This window comes from Lissotriton vulgaris, unplaced genomic scaffold, assembly GCF_964263255.1.
Source record: "Lissotriton vulgaris unplaced genomic scaffold, aLisVul1.2 SCAFFOLD_3352, whole genome shotgun sequence".
Taxonomy (NCBI): Eukaryota; Metazoa; Chordata; class Amphibia; order Caudata; family Salamandridae; genus Lissotriton; species Lissotriton vulgaris.
In genome coordinates this window covers 192,340-217,802 of record NW_028249925.1, presented here as the reverse complement: position 1 = coordinate 217,802, position 25,463 = coordinate 192,340, and the positions used below count along the sequence as shown (strand labels likewise).

The 25,463-nt window shown below is 46.8% G+C and overlaps 1 protein-coding gene across 1 annotated transcript in view; it reads left to right on the top strand.

The window, feature by feature from the left end:
- The window catches only part of PPP1R35 (protein phosphatase 1 regulatory subunit 35), a 48,451-nt gene that overhangs the window by 6,464 nt on the left and 16,524 nt on the right, over positions 1-25,463 (top strand). The window contains exons 2-3 of the mRNA XM_086950440.1: positions 16,460-16,931; positions 18,499-18,626. Coding sequence (XP_086806566.1) covers positions 16,460-16,931; positions 18,499-18,626 — 600 coding nt within the window. The remainder of the gene's footprint in view (positions 1-16,459; positions 16,932-18,498; positions 18,627-25,463) is intronic.

Genomic DNA, 25,463 nt, shown 5'->3' with positions numbered 1-25,463 from the left:
TCCAAACATATGAAACAATAAAAAGTTTAGTGTTATCAAAGAAGTTACGCAGGTCTGTCTACAGTCTTTCAGCGTTAGAATCTTTGATGTATTTACATGCAATAAACCGTCCATACCTGTGCTGATCATTTAGCGCTTTACAAACCCAAATTACAAGAAATAGAGCAAACCTGTTCTTAAGATGGTAAAGATGGACGTTGGGACTGTAGCCAAAGGCCGGTCATCCCCATCATTGGCTGGAGCTGAAAATGCATGATTAAGGCACATGGCATCACAGTATACAGTAGTACAGGGGAGGAAAGGTTTCGCCCCATTAGCATTAGGACACATCGGCATCAGACCTGAAAGGAAGGAAAACCGGTTTGCAGGTCCCTAGGCATAAAAGCGCAAGCATGAGGTATAAACATCACTCAACCCTGTAGGCAATAGGAAAGAACCGTTATCATGAAACAGGGTAGGCATGAGCAGGCGAGCATTGGACATCTGCACACTGCAATAGGCATAAAAGCATCTTCCTCAAACGTAAACCTCTGATCATAAACATTAGGTGTATAACAGCAGGTATGAAAACGTTAGCACATTATACATATCTGTCTGGGTCTAAATCATGTGGACATAAACATGAATGATATTGAGGCCCAAGAGCATCAGGGCTAACCTAGAGCATCCTAAGAGGCCTTGCAAAAGCATAGGTAACCTTAACAGTGGGCATAACCCTAAAACATCCTGGGAATACTGGCGGGCAACATCCCATTAGGCACCCTTAGGGGCATCAGACACATGGTGCTTGGCATCTGGCATTATCGCAAGCATAAATCACCTCATGTAGTACACGGGGGGTCAACGTCAGGCATATGTTCAGTTAGTTTTAGACAACCTTAGATGAGGTATCCCAATTGGCAGTACACTTTATGTCAGTACCCCAGTACCCCTGGGCATGTCATGGGGTATCCATAACCTTCTTCCGAAACCTGTGGGCATAGACACAGGAGGCACAGGCCCCTCTGAACCTTCCTGAGCCCCTCGGCGGGGGCCCTTCAGCCGGAGACGTGCACCACTTGGCAGCTGCCCGCTCCTTCCCGCGGTGCAGCTGGGGGACTCAGGGCCAACAAAGTACTGGTCTCATTTAAGAAATGCCGCCCCCACACATGGCAGCTGCCCACTGTCCGGCGGAGCAGCTGTGTTCAGCAATCAGGCCAGGGAGCACGGCCCACGTTGGAGCCCCTCACAGGACTCTAATTATAAAAATGCGCCCAGAAGTTGCTAAACTGTTGCAGCAGCCCGCAACTGCGGCGCCGCTGTGCATGAGGATTAGTTCAGGCCCTCCTGGTACGTTGGGAGCCTCAAGCACCGACAGTGTGCCTCGGCCGGCCCCCGACAGTCCCACCCGCAGCCCCACTCACCGGCTGCTCTGGACTGTGCTCCTGACTCCGCGCTGCCCGCTCTCCTTGCCGGTCTCCTCTGGGTGTGCGGGGCTCTCCTCTTCAACGGGGAGCCCGCCAGCAGCAGCACCTCTCTGTCGGCTTCTGCTTATGGCGGGGGCACGAGCGGGCGGATGGGCTCCCGCTCCGGCTTCCAAGCACTGAGGTGGCGCGTCTCGCCTCTTCCCTGGGCCGCACCTCGCGCGACCCGGGACTTCCGGTTTACTGTTTGGGTAGGCTCCCGCTGGCGCCAATCCCAGCGCGGCTTCTTGGGGGCGCGACCGGTGCCCCGGCTGCCGGGCAACACCTCCCTTCGCGCTTCAGGCCTGGTGCCGCCTTAACAGCAACCGCATCGGCCCTCCCTTGGCCTCGGGGGGGCTGCGGTGATGATTCTTCTCTTGGTGGCCCGTCGCGGGGTAGGCACCCGCTGCAGTTTAAAATCGGTAGGAGGCGGCGGTCACGCGGGGTGGGCACCCGCTTCTTCAGTAAATTGCGGCATCACGCTGGGTAGGCTCTTGCAGCATTCCCTCCCAGCACAGCGCGGCACACACCAGCTCCTCTCTTCCCCTGAGCAGTACCCCCAAAGCGCTTTCCTTGTGCAAGGGGTACAGGCAGGGAGTACAGGCACTTCAGCTAGGGAAATGTAGCGCTTCTCTTCCCCTGGCACTCCACAGGTAGCACTCACGAGGCGCAAGGTCCCACCAGCAGCCTCAGGTAGCGCTTCTCACCTCCTGGGAGTACAGTCCAGCCCAATATAGCGCTCTTCCTCTTCAGGGGCCAAGAAGCAGAGCAGCAGGCACTACTGGGCAAGGTCAGCAGTCAGTGGGCACTCGTCAGGACAGGGTGGTAGGTCCTAGAAACCATCCTCCTCTGTAATTTGGCACTCCTCCTGATTCAGCCGCCTTTACTCCAGCAGGGGGGGGGCTCTCACTGGCCCTGTGGACAGCAGAGGGATTACAATTGGGCACAGGGGCCAGCACACAGGCCCATGTGGCGGTACCTCCTGGCAGCAGGTCCCCTCACGTTCATGTCCACGCTCGCACTGAGCACATGGTGGCACAGTCCCCTTATTTATAGTACCCTCACCCCACCTACCAGACAGTGCCAGAAGCTTCTAGAAGCGTCTGGGAAAACTGGTTCTAACTGGCTCAGGGGGAGGAGTAGAGCACCTTGGGTGCCAGGCTTTCCCTCCAAAAGCTGGGATGGCTGGGAACCGATCAACTAGACTGCTAACCCACCACAGTCAGGTGGCACCACACACAGCCATGGCATCCATTTTAAAAGCGACATTTCACCAAGGTGCATTCTTACAATGGGGGAATTACAGGTGCGCACACCATTGCATCACATTTACTATTGCATCTCACACCACACATGGCCTCTACCATGGGGGAGACATCCTCAAATTGGGGGGTGAAAAGCGAAAATTTCGGGGGAAAGGGCCAAGTCCAATAGTATTACATGTAATTTTAATAATGTGCGTAAAAATAAACCATTGACTGCCAATCTGATGGCTAGTTAAACTTTATAAACGTTATCAACGTTAGAATAAAACCCCACTACGTGCGTGGGTCATGTAACACATCAGATTCATATTTCTCCATATAACATTACCTACAGGGTACCACAGTCCTTATTTCTACATCAGATGAAGCATCCTTCAGAAGCTTATCCAAGGCAAGATTTTTCTCAAAATATAAACTGAAAAATACTAGTCATCTTAAAACTGTTGCAGTATTAGAAATGTAAAAAAATGTGCAAAAATGGCCCACCATTGAGGCAAAAGTGTAGTCTGGTATGCTTACATTGCAAATCTATAAAAAAAAAGGCTGTTCACCTTTAACAATCTTGTAGCATCCAATACCCATGATGCACCTCATTGGCAGTTGCCTCACTGAGTCACTTCTTGGAAGAAGATCCGAAAACATCCGCAGGTGTTCACACCTTCACCCGCCCCCCCCCCCCCCCCCCCCCCCCCCCCCCACCCCCAAAAAATATTTTTCTGTCTTGCTTGGCGCCTTCACATAAAATCTGGCAAGTAAACCAGTTTCTTTGAAGATTTGGTACATTTGTCTCTCATAATTTCTTAAGTGTCTATCCTGTGGCAGAACAAAGGCAGCCGCTGACCAACACAGAGCATGTGTAGTGTTGTAGAAAGCATGCTTGTATATACTATACCAAAGTAAGGTATAGTGTGCACAGAGTCCAGTGGCTCCACATATGTATAGCAGAGATGAAAGTAGACGATACCTTACTCTCTTTTCTGGTAGTGGTTTTTTATTTTATTGCTAGATCCAAGATCAACTTATTAGCAGGTAAGTGAAACTCTTCAAAAAAATTTGACTTTTCAAAATACAGTGAACACTTGTTTTGTAGGAACATTCAGATGACTTTTTCAATACAGAAAATGATTTGTAAACTGTTCAAAAATGCTTGTAATTATTTTCGGATTACTTTTAGGTTACTGTTCTAGTTTGTTATGGAACATACTCCTAAGACCGTTTACACAACACAGGACATTTGTAAGCAGGTTAAGTCTTGTGCAAGCAACAGGTTACTTTTTTGTGCAGTACAAGACAGTTCAACCCACCGTTCAGTCCGATGGTATGATTTGATAAAAACATTTAATATAGTACACAAATCACTCCAGCAGTAGTACCTCTGCACTGTATTGTTTAGTGAGGGAGAGATTTCTAAAATAACCAAGTCTTCAGCCCCTTCTTGAAGGACGTAAAGTCTGAGGAGGAGTGGAGACTGACGGGGGAGTTTGTTCCAGTGATAGGGGGCAGTGTATGAGAACGATCTGCCCCCCCCCCCCCCCTGTTTCAAGGTCTGTATGTGAGGGATAGCCAGAAGCAACTTATCCGAGGACCTAAGGCATCTGGAGGGCAGATAGTGTTATTATCTGGTATACAGGGATGCAGGACTGGAATTGTGAAGTGCCTTATGTGTCAGACAACAAAGTTTTAAGAGGACGCATTTTCTAATTGGCAGCTAAAGTAAAGGGCAAGAGGGTGAGCGAGAAGGAAGATTGCAGATAAGTCTAGAGGCTGTGTTCTGAACCGCTTGCAACTTAGACAGCAGGGTGTTATTTACTGATGTCAGCAGCCCATTCCCATAGTCCAGGCGGCTGGTGATAAGACCCTGGACAAGAGTTTTCCTAGCTCTGTTTGGAAGCCAAGGGAGGGCCTTTTTAAGAAGCTTAATAGTGGCAAAGCAGGTGCCGCAGGTGGCATTAACTTGGTCTTCCATCGAAAGTGATTGCTCTAACTTCACTCTGAGATTTTTCACTGCCTTTTCAGATGAAGGGGCAGGGCGAAGTTCAGAAGGCCACCAGTCGGCAGAAGTGTTAAGTTACAGGTGAGTAAAACGGGTTTTGGAATTGGAGTTTGGGGGGGGGTGGGCTAGGTTCAGGTTGGCCCTCAAGGGGCACAACCAGCAGCATTAGGGCAGCCAGGTGCAAAGTGCAAGTTGCCAACGTTATCCAGTGGAGCTCAGGGGCATTTTGGTTGGGGACTGCTCACGGGCAGGCCACTCGGTCTTGGGAGCCAAGCTCCTAGGGTTAAGGTCAGAGCAAAAGGGGTCCCAGGTCAGTACCAAGTCCGCACCATCAGTGGCGGCTGGGTGCAGGGTGCTTAGGAGGTGTTGGGAGCCCAGTGCAGTCCTATGGATGATGTCTGTCACGGAAAAGGACTTTAGACTAGAGTCAGGAGACTGGATGAAGGGAACCAACAACTGGTGGGTGAAGATGAAGAGTTGCTGGACACAAGGACACTGTCGGTCGGGCACCTGAGGACTCCGGAGCTACGGGTGCCGGGGTGTCCTTTAGTGTCGGATTCCTCTCACCGGTTCAGACACAGTTGGGGGTACCCTTCATGATGAGGCTGAAGGTGTCGAGGATCTGGTCAGAGGAGGTTGTCCAATGCTGGCACTCAGATCTGATAGAGACAGGTTTTAAGTGCTGCTGTTGATGGGGCAGAATTAGCCGTTCCATGCCTTTGCCTTGAGGTCTTGCTCCGCAGGTCATTCTTGTTGAGATTAAACACCCTAAAACCAGATGCTCAGGGCAAAATTATGTGCCTACTTCCCCTGGCATCAAATTATTCGGTTAAAGCACAGAGAAAGAAATGATTTGGATGAGACTGAAACGGAGACCCTTAGGGCTGTTGGACTGGAAGAAAAATGTTTTTTCTAAGTGAAAGGAAACCAAATATATGTGCATTGGGGTCATCCCATTGCTGGCCACATCAACCACTGCAACAACAATATGGACAGAGGTATACTTACAGCAAAAAATCATTGAAGCAGAAGGCAACGCCTGCAACACAGTCTCATTCTGGAGAAAGATAATCTATAGAAATACAAAAAGTCAATAGAACTAGTAACATCTTGGCAAAAAGGTCTGGAATTATACTCAGGATATTTCTGAGTTTGTACAATAGCAACGAAAAGAGAATAAAGATGAATACTGGACTTAATTTTTTTTCAACAAATATGTAACTTGGGAAAAATTCAGAATGCTAGGGCTTTATCAAATATTTCATAATCTAGAAAAGAAAGTTGTGTTATGTGTCTTGTGAACACTACCATAGTCCAATAACAAAAAATCAAAGAAAGTATTTGAGGTTTGTGGTGGCCAGTCTACACTTTCAATCCTACCATTGAGACTGAAATCAGCCCCTCGCACATTCTCAAAAGGCATGGCAGTAAAGAAAGTGCACCTGAGTCTGAGGCATATTTGTCTACCCCTGTTTAGACGATTGGCTCTCCAAGTCTCACAATCCCTCCAAACTGGAGGAAGACTTTGTGGAAACTCGCTTTCTCCAGAGCAGACTAGCGCTCACGATACCAGTACAATGCTTGTTGTAACTAGTGGCCACAGTAAATAGCATCCAAGGAAACGTGTTTGCTTTGGAGGCGAGGCTTCAATCTATCAAGAGCAAATGCCTTCTCCTACTAAACCATGCCATATCTACAGCTCGTCACATTTAAGCACTTCTAGGCTCCATAGCTTCCTGCCTCTCTGTTGGCCCAAATGCAAGGTTGCATACGAGGACCGTGCCTCATCGATGCATCAAATACCAATGGTCTCAGATACGGAGCAACTGGGAAGAAACGTTGGTTCTGGCAGTACCAGTCTCCAGCGTGGTGGTGCAGACGGATTCATTTTTTGCAGGGAGTTCCCTTCCAACAAACAACAATGCTAGAAACTGTTGTCACAGATGCATCCTTAATAGGTTTGGGAGCTCATCTAGAGGACGGTCTGTCCTTGGTCAGTTGACAGAGAAAAAGAGGTCGTATTGCCTCATCTATCTGGAATCCCAAGCAGTGCAACTAGGCCTCAAATCTTTGTTGCCATCACTACAATGAGCGATCATCATGATCCAGACAGAGAACACAACTAGGATACTACCTGGACAAGCAAAAAGGCACATGGTTGAGAGAACTCTTTCACTGGAGAAGCAAGTGATCTGTCACTGTATGTTAGCAAGAAGTCTGACATTCAAGGTTGTGCACTTTCCGGGAACACAAAATCAGAAAGCAGACTTCCTCGGCCTTTTCTTATTTTAAAAATAACATTAATTTGTTTTTTGAGGATGCAACCGTGCAGCACATGTTTGCACAGCAGAGAACCCTCTCCTTTGGATACCTTTGTGACCGCTCACAACAAAAAATGAAGTCTTTGCATCCAGGGAACCAGAACTGAGGTCAATATATAAGGTTCTTTGAATAGGTTGGTCAAAGTGATTTTATTTACACCTTTCCACTGATTCCACTCATCCCAAAAGTGCCTCTTAAGTTGTACAAAAATCAATTGAAAATCATACTGATAGCAGCAGCCTGGCTGAGGCGGTGATAGGATCAGGATCCTATCCAGACGTCAATCTGACCTCACAAGAGACTGCCCCACAAGAAAATAAGTTACTAACCTGTAACTGTAGTTCTCCAGTATTGGCATCGTTCATAGATTCACGTGCTTGAATCATTCCCTGTCGTTGAAGTGGGAGTCCCACAGTATTATATCAAAGCAATCATACTAGTTACATAGGCTATAATAGCACGAGGCCATGAATTTATTAGCCTATCTATGACCTTTTTTAAAAGGGACCAGACTTAGTCTGCAACCAATCAGGCGACAGCACCCTCTAGAACCTTCCCCACAGTGGCTAGTTCCCTCAGATTTTCAAGCACACATGGGTATAAATATAATCTCAAATAGTAAAGGGGGAGCCTTTAGGGGAGGAGGGTGGGCCGCATGTGCATCTATGAAAGATTCCAATACTGGAGAACTACAGTTACAGGTAAGTAACTTATTTTCTTCTCCAGTATTGGATCTTTCATAGATTCACTTGCTTAAATCAGAATAGTTAGCAGTAAACATGAATATATAGTATACAATAACAATGCAAATATAGTCAATAGTCGTAACAACTATAATGAGAGAAATAAACATAATAGTAGCAGATAGTGGGAAATGAATGTATTAAAGGAAAGAGGCTCACCTTGTCGAAAATGATAATGCAAAACAGCCTGTGCCACTGCCGTATCAACTTTGCCTGTAGCATCCAGGCAGTAATGCTGGGGATAGGTATGCCTGGTGGACCATGTGGCCACTCTGCAGATTTGAAGCCCTCAATAGCGGTCATCAAACATTTTAAGATCGAACTTGTCAACTACGCTGATGATACGCAGCTGATTCTGTCCTTGGAGGGAAATGGTTCTACCTCCCTGGAGGAATTCCACAACTGCATGCGAGCCACTGCGGAATGGCTGAAAGCCAATTCGCTGCAATTTAACACCGGGAAGACCGAGGTGTTATACTGCCCTCGGCCCAGGATACAATCCTCTCTACTTAGCAACTTCTGGCCAAGGGACTTTTGTACTCTGGTCCAGCCTGTGAAGGTAGTCCGGAACCTGGGTGTGATGTTCAGCAGCGATCTCTCCCTGGAGGCGCAGGTCTCAAAGGTGGTAGCTAGCTGTATGACCATCATTTGCCTCCTGAGAAAATCTTGCCCCTGCTACCGCCAACTGCTCGGATAGTGGTGGTGCGCTGCACCGTGCTTAGTAGGCTAGATTATTGCAACGCTTTGCTGCTAGAGTCCCCAAGTTACCTTATGGATAGGCTCCAGAGACTCCTGTCTGCAGCTGCTAAACTAGCCTTAGGGTGGCCTACGAGATCCTCCTCCTCAGCGGCTTTGGCTCAGTTGCACTGGCTCCCAGTGAGGCAGAGGGTGTTTTTTAAGTCCCTATGTCTGACCTTTAAAGCCCTTCACGGTTTAGGCCCGGCATGTCTACAAAGGAAGTTTTCTTGGCATGTGCCAGCCCGTAACCTACGCTCCTCTTCGGCCAGGATGGTGACCGTACCGAGGTTCAGGAGATCCAGAGCAGGAGGTAGATCGTTGAGTGTGGCTGCGGCCCAGCTCTGGAACTCTTTGCCCATTGAACTTAGGCAGGTCAACGGACTTCTTGCCTTTAGAAGGCTGTTAAAAACCTGGCTCTTTCCCCACTCTCCCTAATCCCCAGCCTGTTAATAGCTGTCCTCCTTTCTTCCTCGAGTCTGCTAGCGCCAGGATGCCTCTCGAGGTGACAGAGCGCTCTATAAGTGAAATAAATAAATAATAAAACTCTAAAGAGTCCCTTGAGAAACTGTTTAACCCTTTCGATGCTCATGACGAGCTCAGCTCGTCATGAGCCACGGTTGAGCTGAGCTCGTCATGAGGCACGGTAAATCTGGGAATGCAGCACCGGGGGGGGGGGGAATACCTCTAGCAGCCAAGGTGTTAAATATTCTTGCGGACTAGAGAGAGAATGAGTCCCTGATCTCCTAAAGTGAGAGATTGTTCTAAGTGCACTTTTATTGATAAATGTGCAAGGCCAGACTTGGCTAATTGAAGAAGATATGGTAAGATCAGCACTGGTGTAGCGAGGAATGGGTGTAACCTATTTTCTTGACACCATATACAGAAACATTTCCACTTATTTGATCTTTCTTGTTAGTGGAATCTGCTCGTGCTGTAGAGCGGATTTCTCTGCAGTCTCGGGGGATGCCTAATGCTTCAAGCTCATGGTCATCATGATCTAGGCCAAATAATGAAGAGAAGTCTGGTTGGGATGAACTACTTGGACACTGTTCATGGATAATAATGTCTGAGTAGTTGGCAGAGGAATGTGATGATATTCCGAGAGAAGGAAAAGTTCTGTGTACCAGAATTGCCAGGCCATTTTGGAGCAATGAGGATTAATCTACATGGTTCATTTTCCTGAGCACTCTTTGTATCAAAGGAATTGGGGAAAAGCATAAGCAAACATTTACGACCATCCAAGCAAAAAGGCATTCCCCCCGATCTTTTCTGGGGATGCCACCTTCTGTAGTATTGGCATTTCTTGTTTGTATTGGTCGCAAAAAGATGGAGTCGTGGCGGGCCCCATCAAAGGGAAATGTCTTGTAGAACTAGAGGCTCGAGTTCCCACAACAGGTTGTCATTCTGCTCAAAGTATCCACCAGCACATTTGACACTCCTGGTACATGTTCTGCCCTCATTGTTACATTGTGTTGGAAGGCCCAATTCCAAATTGTTTGAGCCTGCTGTGATTGAGCAACTCATCTTGTCCCCCCTTGTTTGTTTAGATAGTGCATGAAGGGGGTATTGTCTGTACGGATAAGTACTGACGAGCCTGCCATTCTGGGGAGGAATAAGAAGAGAGCCAAAGCTATGGTCTTCAGCTCTAGAAGATTTGTATGCATCCTTTTTTCTGAGGTTGTCCATTTGCCACTGACTGAAAGCTCTTGAAGATAAGCGCCCCATCCCTCCAGGGACGCATCTATGGTGCTGACGAGATCTGTTGCTTGAGAGAGAAAAGGCATCCCTTGAGAGATATTGGATGACACTGTCCATATTGTCGAATGACCACAGAATTTGTAGCCACTGCTTGTCTAGCTGTTCCTGTAGGGGACGCATGTGAAGTCTGCAGTTTGGTATTAGAGGAATGCAGGAGTAGGACATTCACTGAAACAACTTGTACAATCGGACAGAAACTGACTCTCTTTTTGTAAAGCCTTTCGGCTAGGAGCTGGATCTTGTTGTATTGTTCTGGAGAGACAAAAGATTTGTTTGACTGGGTGTCTAAGACTGCTCCTTGAAAAATAAATGTTGTTCTTGGGTTGAGAGTTGATTTTTTTTAGTTTTGGTATGAGACACAACTTTTTGAATAACAAAAGACATAGTGCAGTGTCCGCTCTGGCTTGCTGGGATGTTGGAGCTATTATTAGCCAATCTTCTAAATACGGGAAGACTTGAATTCTGTTTAGTCTTAGATGGGCTGCCACCGGAGCCATGCTCTAGGTCAGGGGTCTCCAAACCGGTCCTGGAGGGCCGGATCCATGCCAGATTTTTAAAATTACTATATGTATCTCAATGGGGATATCCAAAAAATCTGGCATGGATCTGGCCCTCCACGACTGGTTTGGAGACCCCTGCTCTAGGTGAATATTCTTCTGGTTGATCATAGTCCAAAGGGGAGCACTTTGAACTGATAGTGTGCCGGCTACCTAGAAATTGAGGTATCTCTGATGTCCGTGATGGATTGAGAGGTGAAAGTGTGCGTCTTGAAGGTCTAGAGCTATCATGTGGTCCCCATGGTTGAGAAGGTGTAAAATGTCTTGTAGGGTGACCATTCAAAATTAAAGTTTTGTCCGGTATTTGTTCAACTATCTTAGATCCAAGATGGGGCGCCCGTCTCCTGATTTTTTTTCTTCACAAGAAAGAAACGGGAATGGAAGCCGATGCCCTGCTGGGATTTCGGGACCTCCTCTATAACACCTTTCTGCAACATGATAGTAACTTCCTTCAGTAGCTGTTTCAGATGGGTAGAAAACGCCCGTTTTGATGGAACATTCTATGGGTTGCTGATGAATTCGAAGGTATACCTTCAAGCTATGATGTCTAGGATCACTTGTCTGATGTTATCATGGACCATTGGTAAATATAATGAGAAGGACGTCCTCCTAGTTGCTTATTGGATTTGGGGAAGGTAGCCGACTGAAAGGGAAGATCATTGTTTTCTACTGCCATCGCGTCCCCTGATGGGCTGTTTTCCTCTAGTTGGTTGTTTGTAAGCTGCTGCAGGTGGCTGTCTGTAGTGCTGCGCATATTGTGGCCTGTATTGACATTGGTAAGGCCGATATTGTTGCCTATAATTCTGGAATCCTCCTCTGTAAGAGTAGGAACTTTTTCCTCTGGCTCCTCGAAAAGGTTGTTTACAAAATCAATGATCTAGGGACTTGGCAGTGTCAGTATCCACCTTAATAGTTTGCAGAGCTTCATCTCTGTGCTTTGCGAACAATGCTTCCCTGTCATAGGGCATGTCTAGGATCTTCGACTGGACTTCTGGTCTGAACGTGGTTGCTTTCAGCCAGCCCTGCCTGCGAAGGACTCCTTTCCCTGCCAGTTGTCAGAAACCTGTTGAGGATATATCGACGGCACAGTCGATTATCTCCAAAGAAGCTCATTCCCCTTCTAGGGCAATCTTCCTGGCATCAGGTTTAACATCCTCTGGAAATAGATCGATATATTGTGCCAAATCCGACATATTTGCCTGTCATCTTCCTAGAATTGCTAAAGAATTTACTGCTCTAACAGTTTTTTCTGCCATGCTGAAAAAGTGCTTACCAATTGTATCAAGGCGACACCCTTCCCTAGCTGGTGGTGTTGTGATAGGGGTGGCTGGATGTCTGTGACGTCTCTAGGCTGCCTGACTGATGACGAAATCTGGTCTTGGTTGTCCGATAAGGCATGCAGGAGCATCATCCAGTGCCTTGTATTTCTTATCCAATCTGGGCATAACCATTGTCACTGTGGCCGGGTTCTTCATTATACGTACTTATCGATTTATTTATTTTTGATTGATTTTCATTGGTTCTTTAAAATCGTAAAGAAAACAGTCTGCCTGTTAGGTAGTGAAAGGCAATTGAAAACATTTTGCTGATCTTGCCATGATTTTATGGAAACCTCCTATATTGTCCGGAGGCGAATCCACCAGAGGTGCAACTGGGAGAGATGGTGTAGTTGTGAGATAGTCATCCCACTCATTAATAGTGGATGCGCGATACCTGATCTCTTCTTCTTGATCACCACCGAAGCGTCGGGGTAATGAGCAGGCGAATGCGCCAGTGGTAATGATGTCAGAGGAGTACCTAAAATTTGTAATGTACGCCCCAAGGAGGTGGCGTTTGTTGTGAAGACTGCATTGATGATTGAAGTCGAGGGGCAGGGGTAGAAGAAACAGGTTCTGGAAACTGTTTATAATACTCCTGTAACCTGCCTTGGAGATTGGTTACTAAGTCCAAAGGAATTGTATAGAACGTTCCTGCGGACTTGAGGCATATATGCAGGATATTGTTGATAATCCTCTTCAAAGTATTGATCATCAAAGTCCTGACATTTTACGTTTAATTCTGAAGGGCTATGAGCCGCTCTAAAGAGACTATCATCTTCAGATTCTTCATCCTGTAGCAGAGCTGGCGGAAAAAGCAAAACTTTGCTTGGAGATGAGTGAACTGGAAGAATCACACCAGCACTGGGTTTGTCAGCATATGAAAGGTGTGATACTGGCACAAGAGGTGTTATAGGTGCTGAGGATGTCAAATTCTGGACCTCCATTAACAATAAATCATACGTCGACAAGGATTTTTGTGGTTTTTCAGGCAAAATAGGTTTTCCTGACTGAAATGCCATCAACAAAGTTGCCCTCAACGAAGTTGCCATCGCCGATGTTGTCGACGAGAGCTCTGACAATGGTGTTTTCTTTGAGGTCAGTCGAGATGGAGATCTTCACCGACAGAGTAGGCTCCTTCGTCGTCGCCGACGAGCTTTTAGATGAATGCTTTCGTTGACGGAGGTGGAGACAGAGGAATCAACTTCGATTCCGTAGTCGACAACAATCTACATGTAACTATTGTCGTCAACGCTGTCGGAGATGTCATTATTAATGGCAATGCCGCCATAGTAAATGTAGACATGAACGTCGTCGGCGGAATAAAAGATTGAAAAATCTTTATTTTTTCAACAGAAGTAGCTCCCGTCTTCGTTGGAAGGGATTTAGAATACATTTTGACAGTCATTTGTTTTTCAGATGGCGTAGTAGGTTGTGAAGGAACCTTTGAGGAAGGTTTATGATGTGATTTCTCCTGATATTTCTTAGATTGACTAGGTGACTCATAGTGAGATTTCTTGAGGGCCTCCTTAGGGTGTTCAGAAGATTCTTTACCAGATGATCTATCCCTTTTTAGTAATTTACCAGATGTAAAAGAAGCTCTCCCCACTCAGAAACAGGGTTTTCTTTAGATTTAATCCTCTAGCCACAACAGAAGTATTCCCTTTCTGTGCTGACTGGGAGAAAGTGTGACATATTTTACAGTCTTTGACCGTGTGATCAGGATCGAGACAATTAATGCACTTTTTATGGGGATCAATATAAAATCTATTTTTGCCACAGGGGTTACAGGGCCTGAATAATCCCTTCATAGAACATGGTCAGAATGTCCAATGGAATATTAGAAAGAAATATGTGTCCGAACTGAGAAAAAGTTTCATGAAATCAGAAGGTTTGAAAAATAAACAGAGCAGAGCTCAGGGAGACTCCCTTAACTCTACCTGCAGTAGAACATCTGAGGAAATTAGCCTCTGTGGGGACGGTTCTAGAGAGTCACCAAATTGGTTGTGGACTACGTTTGGTCCCTTTTAAAAAAGGTCATAGAGAGACTATTCAATTCATGGCCTGGTGCCAATGTAGCCTATGCTACTAGTAAGATTGCTTTGATATAATACGATGGGACTCTCACTTCGACAGGCAATGATTCAAGCATGTGAACCTATGAAAGATCCAGTACTGGAAAAACAGAATGTATTCACCTGAAGTCAGGGCTAAACTAAACATCCCAATATAACATCGTTAAATTTGGTAGGATGGCTCCTGAATCCAGACAGTGCGGACACCCAAGTCTTCCACTTGCTTGTATGGAGATTCTGAAGGTGGTGAATACCCTTCAACAAAGATTGTTATGGAATGATGCAGAATAGATTCTGCAAACAGAGTAGTCATGAGGACCCATCCATTTTTCCTTCCAAAAATGGATTCTGAATTTCATATAAATCACTCAGTAACATTACAGGTATATTTTCCCAATGCATTCACTTCAGCAAAACAATCTATACATTCTTTGGATGTTAGAAGAGGACTCTGTTATACCTAGGCATTTAGGAAGTGGAACCAATTGTTTACTAAATATGAACACATCTGTCATGGGTTAGCCATGTCTAAATTCATTTCCATGTGGATTGTGGCTTGCATTTTTTACAAGTAGCGCAAACACCTCTGTGAGGTAGACCGAACACCCACTCAACTAGAGGAAAACCATCAACAACAATTTGGCTTAGAATTGTCTGCAGATATCTGCAAGGCTGCCTCTTGGAAATCAGTAAACACTTGCACAAAGCAATACTGCTTCGATTCAGATGCACCGGCTGGTTCTAAAGTCGGTCAAGCCACCATGAAAGAATGTTTTCATGTAAAATGTATTTCATATGCCCAAGAGCTGATAGAAGTCTTCACTCTAATCTGACATTAATGATTATCGATGAAGATCCTACAGTGTAGAAGAAATAGTTAGTTACTTGTAGTCCTGGCCTATGTCATAGGAATCTTTATTGAAGGCAAAAACGACCCACCAGTCTTACCGTCTGGGTTGCTTTGGGCTTTCAAAATCTAAGTAATGTACATTTGAAGTCTAACTTGTGGAATGTCCTAACGGTAAAAAATGACTGACTGAGAGAGGCAACAGCCAGTGAGGTGCATCTTAGGTAGTGGAAACTCCTGGATGCTTAAAGGTACATCCGTCTTTTTCTTCACAGCTTTACAATGTAAGCTTATCAGGCTGCATTTTTTCGCAATGATAGACAGTTTTTACATGTTTTTTACATTTCAAATGCTGTAATATCTGTTTTTCAAATGGATTATATGAAGCATTTTAAGTCTATATTTCTGATAACTCTTTCTTTGGATAAGCCTCTGAATTTTGCCTCACTTCAGATGGATGTACGTATATCGGCTTCCTCTTCATACTGTTATATGGACAAATATGAATGAAGTGTCCCTGAATCAACGTGCGCAGCTGGAATTTAGTAACATTTCTTCTTCAATGAAGATTCTTACGATGCAGAACTAGCAATACAAGTAATCATTTCGTACAGTGCACATCATAACGTAATCACTTTGTGCAGCAGTTAAATTTAATTTATACCTTATAATTCACCAAGGCTTGTGCTGCAATGTTTTTCATGCTCTGTCGCAACAATCGCACACTCCTGATCCTTTCAGTCACCTTTTGTATTTTGCTGCACATTTTTCACACCAGACTACTGAATTTCCTTAGGACCTAGAACCTAGAATGTAACATCTGAACACACCGGGGCAGAGACTAACCAATATCCACAGAAACATCTTAGAATGTTGTACCTGTGATCCAGCTCAGAGGTCACCTTTGTTTGCTGTGAATGTTCCTCAGATGTTTCACCTGCTCACTGAGCTGTGAAGGAGGATGAACTGCAGTCTTGTTGCCATTTCTGTAGCCTCTGTAGTCACGAGGTGCTGGAGCCGCATGCCAGACTGTGCTGGGTGCAGCGTTGAAAACTTAGCACCAAAGAGGACCTGGGCAGATACTCTAGAGGGACAAGGATCACACTGCAAATCAAGCAAGGCGGTATTCCCCACGCTGCCATGTACATAATGTCATCCGAGAACTTTGACTACGTACACACAGATCTGGACTGCCTACTACATAGGAGAACTGATTGTGAGACTTTTGACCTTTTGAGGTTGGCCGTGAGTATATTATTTATTTTAGAATTTACAAAATCTTTACACAGGTTTTATGACGTTGTGATGAGTATATTTTTTGTGAGTACTTCTGTTTAGGTGTTTCAAAGTGAATGGACTATTGTATGGAATTGCACATGCTCATGTGATCTTCTCTGATGTAGGTGCGGTTTCACTTGAGCGAGACGCAAGAACAGTCTTCTGTGCGCAATAACCATGACCTACCCCCAGAGACTTCAGACAAGGAGGATGCATGCAGACCTGCACCAATACCTGTGATGCCGCTGAGCAAGAAGACAGGCTTGTGGGACCTCCAGAAAGTCATCAACCCAGGAGCAGTCTTTGCTTCCAGTGAGTCCAAAGCAATACGGAAAGAGGGCATCCGACCGAGCAAAGGCAAAGTGTTGAAATCCATGGGCATGCCCCAGAACACTGCAGTGCCTGCAGAGCTGACACTGGTGATTGACCAAGAGGAGTCTTGTGCCCTTAGCACCCCGGAGTACAACACAACCCTGGCCCTTGGTCAGGAGGTGTTGGAAGCTGTGCAGAAGGACTTCGACGTGAAGCGGGCGGTGGAAGAGCAACTGAAGAAGTCCTTTGTCACCCGTCAGAGCCTGGATCTGAAGGTGGGAGAGGGTGAGTGGAAGCCACTATAGACCTCAACATGTAAATAAAGGGAGGCTCTGATTCCTTGTCAGACACACTGTCCTCCCATCCATAATCAGGATCTGCACATTGCTCTGCGAATGCACCCCCTCCTGTCCTGCAGTTCTAATTCTTCTGCTGCACTGGGAGTTGCACACAGCTGTCCCGGTGCATCAAAATCCTGGCCTAGTGCATCCTGGTACTGGAACATACTTTCAGCTGGGCCAGTATTTATTAACCATATCCTGCTGCACCTCTGCCGATTCATTACTGAGGTAAAGACCACGGTCTGCAATGACACACCCTATTTCTGATCTGTGGCACCCCATGGTTTTTTATTACTGTATTTGTGTTTCCCACAATGTCTCCCTATCTACGAGCATCTGCAAGTTCAATATAAAGAATCAAGGGGAACCCCACTGTTCATGGAAAAGGGTATCACTAGTGCTCAACAAGTCTCCTTTTCCTCGCTTAACCCCGGTATAAAGAGATTCTTTATAGTTGAGTGTCCTTTCTACCAGATTGATGTAGAAGTGCACCTTTACCATGAGTTTCGGTCCACATTTATTTAAATTCCATTTCAGTTAAATAGTTTGAACTGAGTAAATTCACTAACACTTGATTTTAAATAATTATACAAAACCATTACATTACATCACATAAAAATTGCAATAACCATCTAATTGTATATATCTGTACTCTCCCTCGCTCTTGTTATTCCATCTTACGTACAAACACGTCATCAAAATTCATCAGTTCGTTAAAAACACTTTGTGTGTGCTGCTTCCCACCTCACACACCAGCCCGGCCTCCTGTTATCCCTTCAACAAGAGCTAAGAAACAACAAACTCCAACAGTGGCCATCATTGTCCCAAAGTCAGTGTTTCTTCGCTATTCTCACTTAATAAAGTGTAATAGTTTTAGATTGTGTACCATTATTGGCAGTAATGTGTTAAAAACTCTGAATTTGCTGTGTTAACAGCACATATGCGAGGTTGAAGTTTGTTTGCTGTGAAAGCAAAGAGATGATACAAGGGCCTTTCAGCATATCTGCTGGGGCACCAAAGCAGAGATGACACTTCTTTTCCAGGTGCAGGGAGATGCCCAAGAGGGTTCTGGGTGAGAGGCAGTGATAAGGGGGTCTGTCTGATGAGCACATGTAAGATTAAACACAATCCCTGTTATGCTTATTCCAATACTCTCGGTCTTCCCTGAACCTCATCCTTGCACCCACTGAATAGGAATTTCTTAGGCCATCTCCCTGTGCTCTGTTAATAATAGCAAGCGACTCCAAAGCCACTCACTCAGTGGCTCAAAGAACTTGTATTATGGCGCCCCAGTGGACAGAGCCAGGGTTAGTTCAAGTTTAGAAGTGGCACTGACAGGGCAATGGGCCTCCTACCTGGTTTTCTTCCCATCATAGTAAATAAGTCACTGTACCGCTGACTGATAACATTGCTCCACACATGTGATAAATGTTGCGTGATTTCCGCAGGCACGTTGAGTTAAGCACCTAGTGCCCAATAATCACCTCGGTGTGCTATTCTTTTTCACACAGGAATGAACATTCCCAAGGACCAGCAGCTCTACCAGGGGCTGGTGAGCTTGGATGTGTCAGTGGAAAAGGTGCTGAGCTCTGCAGTGCAGAAGATCCAAATAGCCAAACCCAGGAGCGATGCCAAAAAGGTATGATGTCTTTTGGCTGCCTAAGACATGCTCTGTGTCTGATCAATACAGGGTTCCTGTGGGCAGCATTGTGTACAGAATGCACAGGTGAAGTTACTCCCCGGAAGGTGGGAGTGTGCAGTTCTGAAGCATATACGGTACTCTGTTTGATCCCTACAGGATTCCTATACGCAGCATGGTGTACAGAATGCACAGGTAAATTTACTCCCAGGAAGGTGGAATTGTGCGCTCCTGAAACATTCATTCCATGTTATCCTTGTAGGCTTCCTATAGGCAGCATGGTGTACGACCTCCACAGGTGCAGGTACTCCCAGGAAGGAAGAATGATGCACTCCTGAAGCATGCACTCTGTTTGATCAACAAAGGGTTCTTATACACAGCATAGTGTTCAGCCTCCACAGTAGCAGGTACTCCCAGCAAGGTGGAATGATGTACTCCTAAATAAAGCATGTGCTCTGTTTGATCCACAACGGTTTTTATTATACACAGCAGGTCGTCTAGTCGGTGAAAAGACTCCTATGAATGCTCTTATAAAGTATTGCTGAGGGCATGCCCTGGCTCCGATCTACGTAGACCACCATCTTTGGAGCAAGGTGAAGAGCCTGTGCAGACTTGAATAACCTTCACAAATTTCAAGTAATGTTTTCTTACCTGGCTCCCAAATTGACGTCATATTTTGGTCCAATTAGGTCCCCAGCTACGTATCAAGAGATCTGATAGAGACTTCTAGCTGCAGATCCCTTTCCTTTTTTAATTTCCCAGGCTTTATACTGCATCCGGAAACTTTTGCTGAGCAATACACCTTGCGTGCAGCGTTCGGTGGCTCCATTCGTCTCCGTGTGACCGCGTCAGGTATGACATTCCGGTGCCTATATAGGCGCCCCCCAAGTGCGCAGACGTCAGTTATTTTATTTTTTTGCGTCAGTTAAGTGCCGCTCCGGGTAGAGCTACCCCTCTGTCACTTTTTGGCAGATTTTTTCTCTACTTGTGTCGAATTTGGAAATTTTTCTACTTCGTGTGTGAGGGATGTCTTCGAGAAAGATAGGTTTCAAGCTGTGCGTTGCGTGCCACCAAATGATGTCGGTCAATAATCCCCACCTGTCTCTCTCTAGTGTCTGGAGCTCAACCACGACTCTAAGTCTTGCTCGGACTGCCGGGCCATGGCTCCGAAGGCCTTGAGGGAGCAGGCGATGAAGCTCCTCACTGCCCGGCAATCAACACCATCCAGCGAGACTCCGCGGAGGTCCTGATCAAAGAAGAGTAGGTTGCGGGACCGCTCCCGGAGCCCTAAGTCCTCTTCTTCCTACTCCAGGTCATCGGGACACTCTTGGAAGAGGCATAAGGAGAGGCTGTCCAAGCAGACTTTATCTTCACCTCGACTGTCGTCCGACGACGAGAAAGGTAAGGAACACCGATGCTCTAGGCACAGTTCTGCGGAGCCGGTGCCGGAGTTGACTTCGTGCACCCCCCTTCCAGGAGCCAGAGAGACTCCCGCTCAATTAAAATAATTTTACGAGGCCATGCGCCGTGTATTTGAGCGCATCGAGCCCGCTAGTGAACCCTTGGGACCCGTGGAGTTGGAAGGTGCCCCATCGGGTTCAACGCTGTTGGCTCTGGCCTCTGCGCCGGTGGGGCCTCAAGAATCCGCTCCTGGAACTGGGTCGAGGCCAGTTGTGCCTACGTGAACTCCTGCAGCGTTGGACCCAAAGTCAGTGCGTACGGCGGCACCAGCCCCAGCCCCATACTCATCCTCGACATGGAGCTGGAACAACATCACTCTACGCTGATTCCGGGGCCAATTGAATACAGATGCTCTATGTTGTCACCTGAGCACTTTGAAGATGTGCTAGGCTCAGGAGAGGAATGGAAGGGGTCTGTGGACCCTCTGAAACACCAGGATGTCTCTGTGGACAATTTGGCCTGGTATGGGGAACATGGGGAGGCCAATGTACTGGACGGAGGAGGGGGCATCCTATGCCATGGTGGTCTAGAGGGCAGCTGAGGTCCTTGGACTATAACTGCCCTCGGTGCAGGTTAGGACTATTCTCCTGACCGGGGTGCTTTAACCAGGGGCATCCACTTCCGAACACCTTTTGTACTTTAATGAGGCAATTACGGACGTGCTTCTAGGCACGTGGTCCAAGCCTAGCACAAGTGCTCCTGGGAATAGGACAATTGGACGCCGTCATCGCCCAGCACCGGGAGACCCAAAGTTCCTCAGCCAAAATCCCTCAGAAAGCTTGGTGGAGCAGGCCTCTACATCCCAAGACGTGTTCCCTTCCACCCCTCCGCATAGGGAATCCAAGAGGCTGGACTCATTTGGAAAGAAGCTGTTTTCTTCCACCAGCCTGGCAATGCGGTTTGTGAATACTGCATGCTTATTGAGCCATTTCTCCCATTCCCTGTGGGAGACAGTGCGCAAGTGCTGCCACAAGTCCCAAAGGAGGCCCTGGCTGTGCTCTCCCAGGCAGCCAAGTGTAGGAGAGATGGTGCAAAATTCACCATACGGTGTGGCCTAGATAGCACAGATTCACTGGGCAGATCAATTTCAACGACAGTTGCCTTGTGGCGCCACACCTGGCTTAGGACAACTGGCTTCTTGGGTGATGTCCAAACCACTCTGATGGACATGCCTTTGTATGGAACCCATCTTTTTGGGGAGAAGGCACTCGGTCCTGGTCAAGTTCAAGTACTCTCGAGCTACGACCAGATCCTTGGGTCTCTCCTCCACTCCTTGTGTCCAGTCTTTCTTATGCCCCTTACGTGGCAACTGAAGGGGTTTCCAGCTGCGTCCTAGCCATCGACATGCACAGACTGCCCAAGCCGTGCGGGGATGTGAACATCACAAAAAGGCGGATTTGCTATATCCGATCTGCACATCAAACTTTGTTTCTTTCCTATGCAAAAACAACACAATGTATTTATATATGTAATCCAACTATTGAGTGCAGCCTTGATGTAAAATGCTTATCCACCTCACGCATTAACAATAGACAGTCTGCCCACCAACGGTGTTACAGAATGTCACATCCATAGAAAGCAAAAACACCAGCGCACATCATATCAAGTCACTATTCCTGTTCAGCACCATTTCTCAATTCGAATTCTTGCCCAGACACTCCTCCTCAATCCAAGGGTGTCACGTTGTGTAGACAAAATTGGAATTTTATTTCTTTTAAAACCAATGCTTCACAGCCGACGCGCGTTTCGCCCTTTGCGGGCTTCCTCAAGGCTGTAAGTCATATATAAAAAAAAAACAAATTACAATCCATTTTTTTAATATCATCATTCCTAATATATAACTCTCAATCCATATTGTTTGTGTTACCATCACCTCATTGTATCCTGTGAAAAACAGTCTACAACATAACCTCCATCGATTGTTGAATAAAGATATGTCATGCTTTCATTCATGCTTCATCTGCCGCAACTACTATACAGGCCGCAACTCATGAAGCACGAAGCTGCAAAAAGGACATCCACCATGTGAAAACGCCAACACAAACTCGTGAAAGTGACCTAGAAACCCAAAAGTGAACCGAACGAACACAAGAAGACAAACCTTAAGTTCAAAACTGACCACACCTACAGTCGTGTTGTGCAAAGACTATAGAAAATGTCTGTGATCTACGCATGCATCTATAATAAGATCCCGTAGGCTCGCGCTGCTGAATTGCGCGTGATTGTGGCACTTTGTGCGTTTTAGCGTAACATTTTAAAATCGCCGAATTTTGTTTGTTTAAACTGTTGGTCGATAATTGCCCCTCACTTGCACCATAATAATAACGAACTCACCGCTGTTTGGCGGGTCCCGTGAATCCCCTTCGAACCTTTAGGAGGCGCCATTTTGGATTGGGCTGGCTGGGTTGGTTGGCGGTCGCCATCTTTGGGCAGCATAGGAGGAGGTAGGCGGGCTCCTACGAAGCCTACTTAAACCTGCTTCATGCTAGCGTGCAGCGTTTGCGCGCAGCGTGCGCGACCTGGGCGCGCCGGAGGCTCGCCAGAGGCGAGCCCATCTACGCCCATCCACGACCAGATGGGACCCGGGGCCAGACCCCCTGGTTCCACCACCAGGTATAGCAGGATGGTATTGATGGACCTACATAGAGGTAACCTGCAGCTAGGACATGACTGTTTACAAAGGTTACGGAAGGAGGGGTTGCTGAACCTTTCGCTAACACGGATGGGGAGGAGAAACAGGAAAACAGAAACAGAAGTCCCTTTCGGTCTTTTAAATACTCGGTCACTTCAGAAATATAACCTGGAAGTTTTCACCTTGCTACAGGAGGGTGAGTTAGACATCCTAGGGCTAATGGAGACGTGGTTAGGAGAGTCATCCATGCCAGATGTGGTGGCCTCTCTCCCCCCCCAACTACCTGGCTTTCTGCCAGAACCGGGCACAGGACAAGAGAGGTGGAGGGGTGGCGCTTTTGTTTAACAGTCGTTGGAAGGCAGAAAGAATCTGCGCCGAGTGTTATGGGGGCGCAGACATCCTAGGGGTTAAATTTGAGCTAGGTACCGAGTGTTTGGTCATCCTGTTGGTCTATCGGCCTCCGCGGGCCACACTGGATTTTATGGATGGCTTTGTTGAGCTGATATACGACCTCAGATCCCGTTACAAGGATATGTTGGTGATGGGAGATTTTAACTTCCGTTGGGAGACCACCCCCAAAGAAGGACAGGCTCTCGTTCTAGAGGAAGCCTTAACAGCGTTGGGGATGATACAACAGGTGGCTGGGCCAACGCCCGTAAAGGGCCACAACCTGGACTTGGTATGGTCAACAGAGCCAGGCCCAAGGGTGGTAGTTGGGAGCCCCTGTGCATGGTCCAATCACTACCTTATTAGGGGCCAGAGAGTGGTGTCTAAAGGTGGAGGGAAACCCATGGCTACCTGGAAAATGGTAAGGAAATGGAACTCAATAAATGAGGTGGAATTGGTTACTAATCTACGAAATGCAGTATCCCAACCTGTTCAAGATGTTGACATTGAAGCAGTCTGTCATAAGGTAGTTGATAAACTGAAAGCTGCCATTGAAATTGTGGCACCGGCTAGAAAGGTGAAAATGATGGGCAAAGGAGCAGGAGCGCCTTGGTTTAACGGCTCACTGAGGGCTAAGAAACAAGCTCTTCGGAAGGCGGAGAGAGCCTGGCGAAGGGACTACAATGCGGCAGCACATTCATTGTATGTGCAGGAGCTTGCTATATACAAGAGAGCTATCCTTGTACGCAAGGCAGACTTCTTTGAGACAAGGATTGCAACAGCCCAAAACCCCCAGAAAGACATTTTTAAAGTGCTCTCTGAACTAAGGAAGAACAGGGAACAGAGGCCCGAGTTTTCTCTTGAGGATTGTCATAAATTCCTTGAATTTTTCACCAACAAAATTGAGGAGCTCTTACTTGAAATCTCACGCTCCCCCGTGTTAGACTGCCCATTGCAAATTATCCCATGCAGGCCTAAAATTCAGGACCCCATGAATAGTATACCCTTAGTTAAGAAGGAGATGCTAGTTAACTTAGTGGGGAAGGTGAAGTCGGGCTCCAAGGTAGGCCCCTGTCCCCCTAGCGTGTTTAAGCAAGCCATGCCAGGGATGGAGGAGGATGTGCTAAACCTCTTAAATAAGTCACTGGAAATGGGACGGGTTCCGTACATGCTCAAAGAGGCGCGGTTGATTCCATTGCTTAAGAAGCCCGGAGCGGATGCTAAGATTTTAAAGAACTTCAGGCCCATCTCCCAGTTGCCGTTCTTGGCGAAGGTACTAGAACAGCATGTATTGACACACCTCTCCAAGCACCTGGAGACCAATGATCTGGTGGAACGTAATCAAGCTGGTTTTAGGGTACATCACAGCACGGAGCTGGTGATGGTTTCCATTTTGGACGAACTGAGATATAGAGCTGATAAAAAGATCCCCGGGGCCCTGGTGCTGCTTGATCTCTCTGCGGCATTCGACACTGGAGCTCAAGCATGCTTGCATAACATTCTGAGATACACAGTAAACTGGATGACTGCCAACTCCCTGAAGATCAATCCTGACAAAACAGAGGTGCTGCCAATTACCACTGCAGGCAGCCCTTGGCACGATGGATTTTAGCCCAGGGAGTTGGGCAGGCTCCAGCAACCGTGGTAAAAAGCCTGGGCATCCTCATTGATGGCAATTTGACCATGAAAAAGCAGGTGTCCACAGTGATGGGTACATGCATAGGCCTCCTTAGGCAACTTTGCAAAATCTCCAATCTACTGTCCTTTTCTACTCTAAGGAGCGCAGTGACAGCCGTGATTCTGGGGCGACTGGACCACGGTAATGCGTTGTACTTGGGTCTGCCCCAGCAACAACTGTCGAGGCTTCAAACCGTGATGAACGATGCAGCAAGACTAATCTATAGGAAGCCCAGGAAGGCGCATGCATCCCCTCTTCTGCGCCAGCTGCATTGGCTTCCTGTTAGACAGAGGGCATTGTTCAAAGGCCTGTGTATCTCCCATAAGGCTATTTATGGCAACGCACCGAACTATATTAAAAGTAGACTATCAAGCTACATTCCAGGCAGGGCATTGAGGTCTTCAGAGGCCACGCTCCTGACTAACCCATGTTATCGTCTGTCGACCCAGGGCGGTCGAGCTTTCTCCACTCTGCTCCCGGCAGCATGGAATAAACTTCCACCAGATCTACGTAAGGAACCAAAGCTGCTGCCATTTCGACGGATGCTAAAAACAATGCTGTTCCGAGAAGCTTGGGGAGAGTTGTAGGGGAGCTGCCTGTTCTATGGAGTTGTCTGTTTGCCTGGTACAAGCGCTTAGAGACCCCCGGGTGATGATGCGCTATATAAATTGAAATAAAT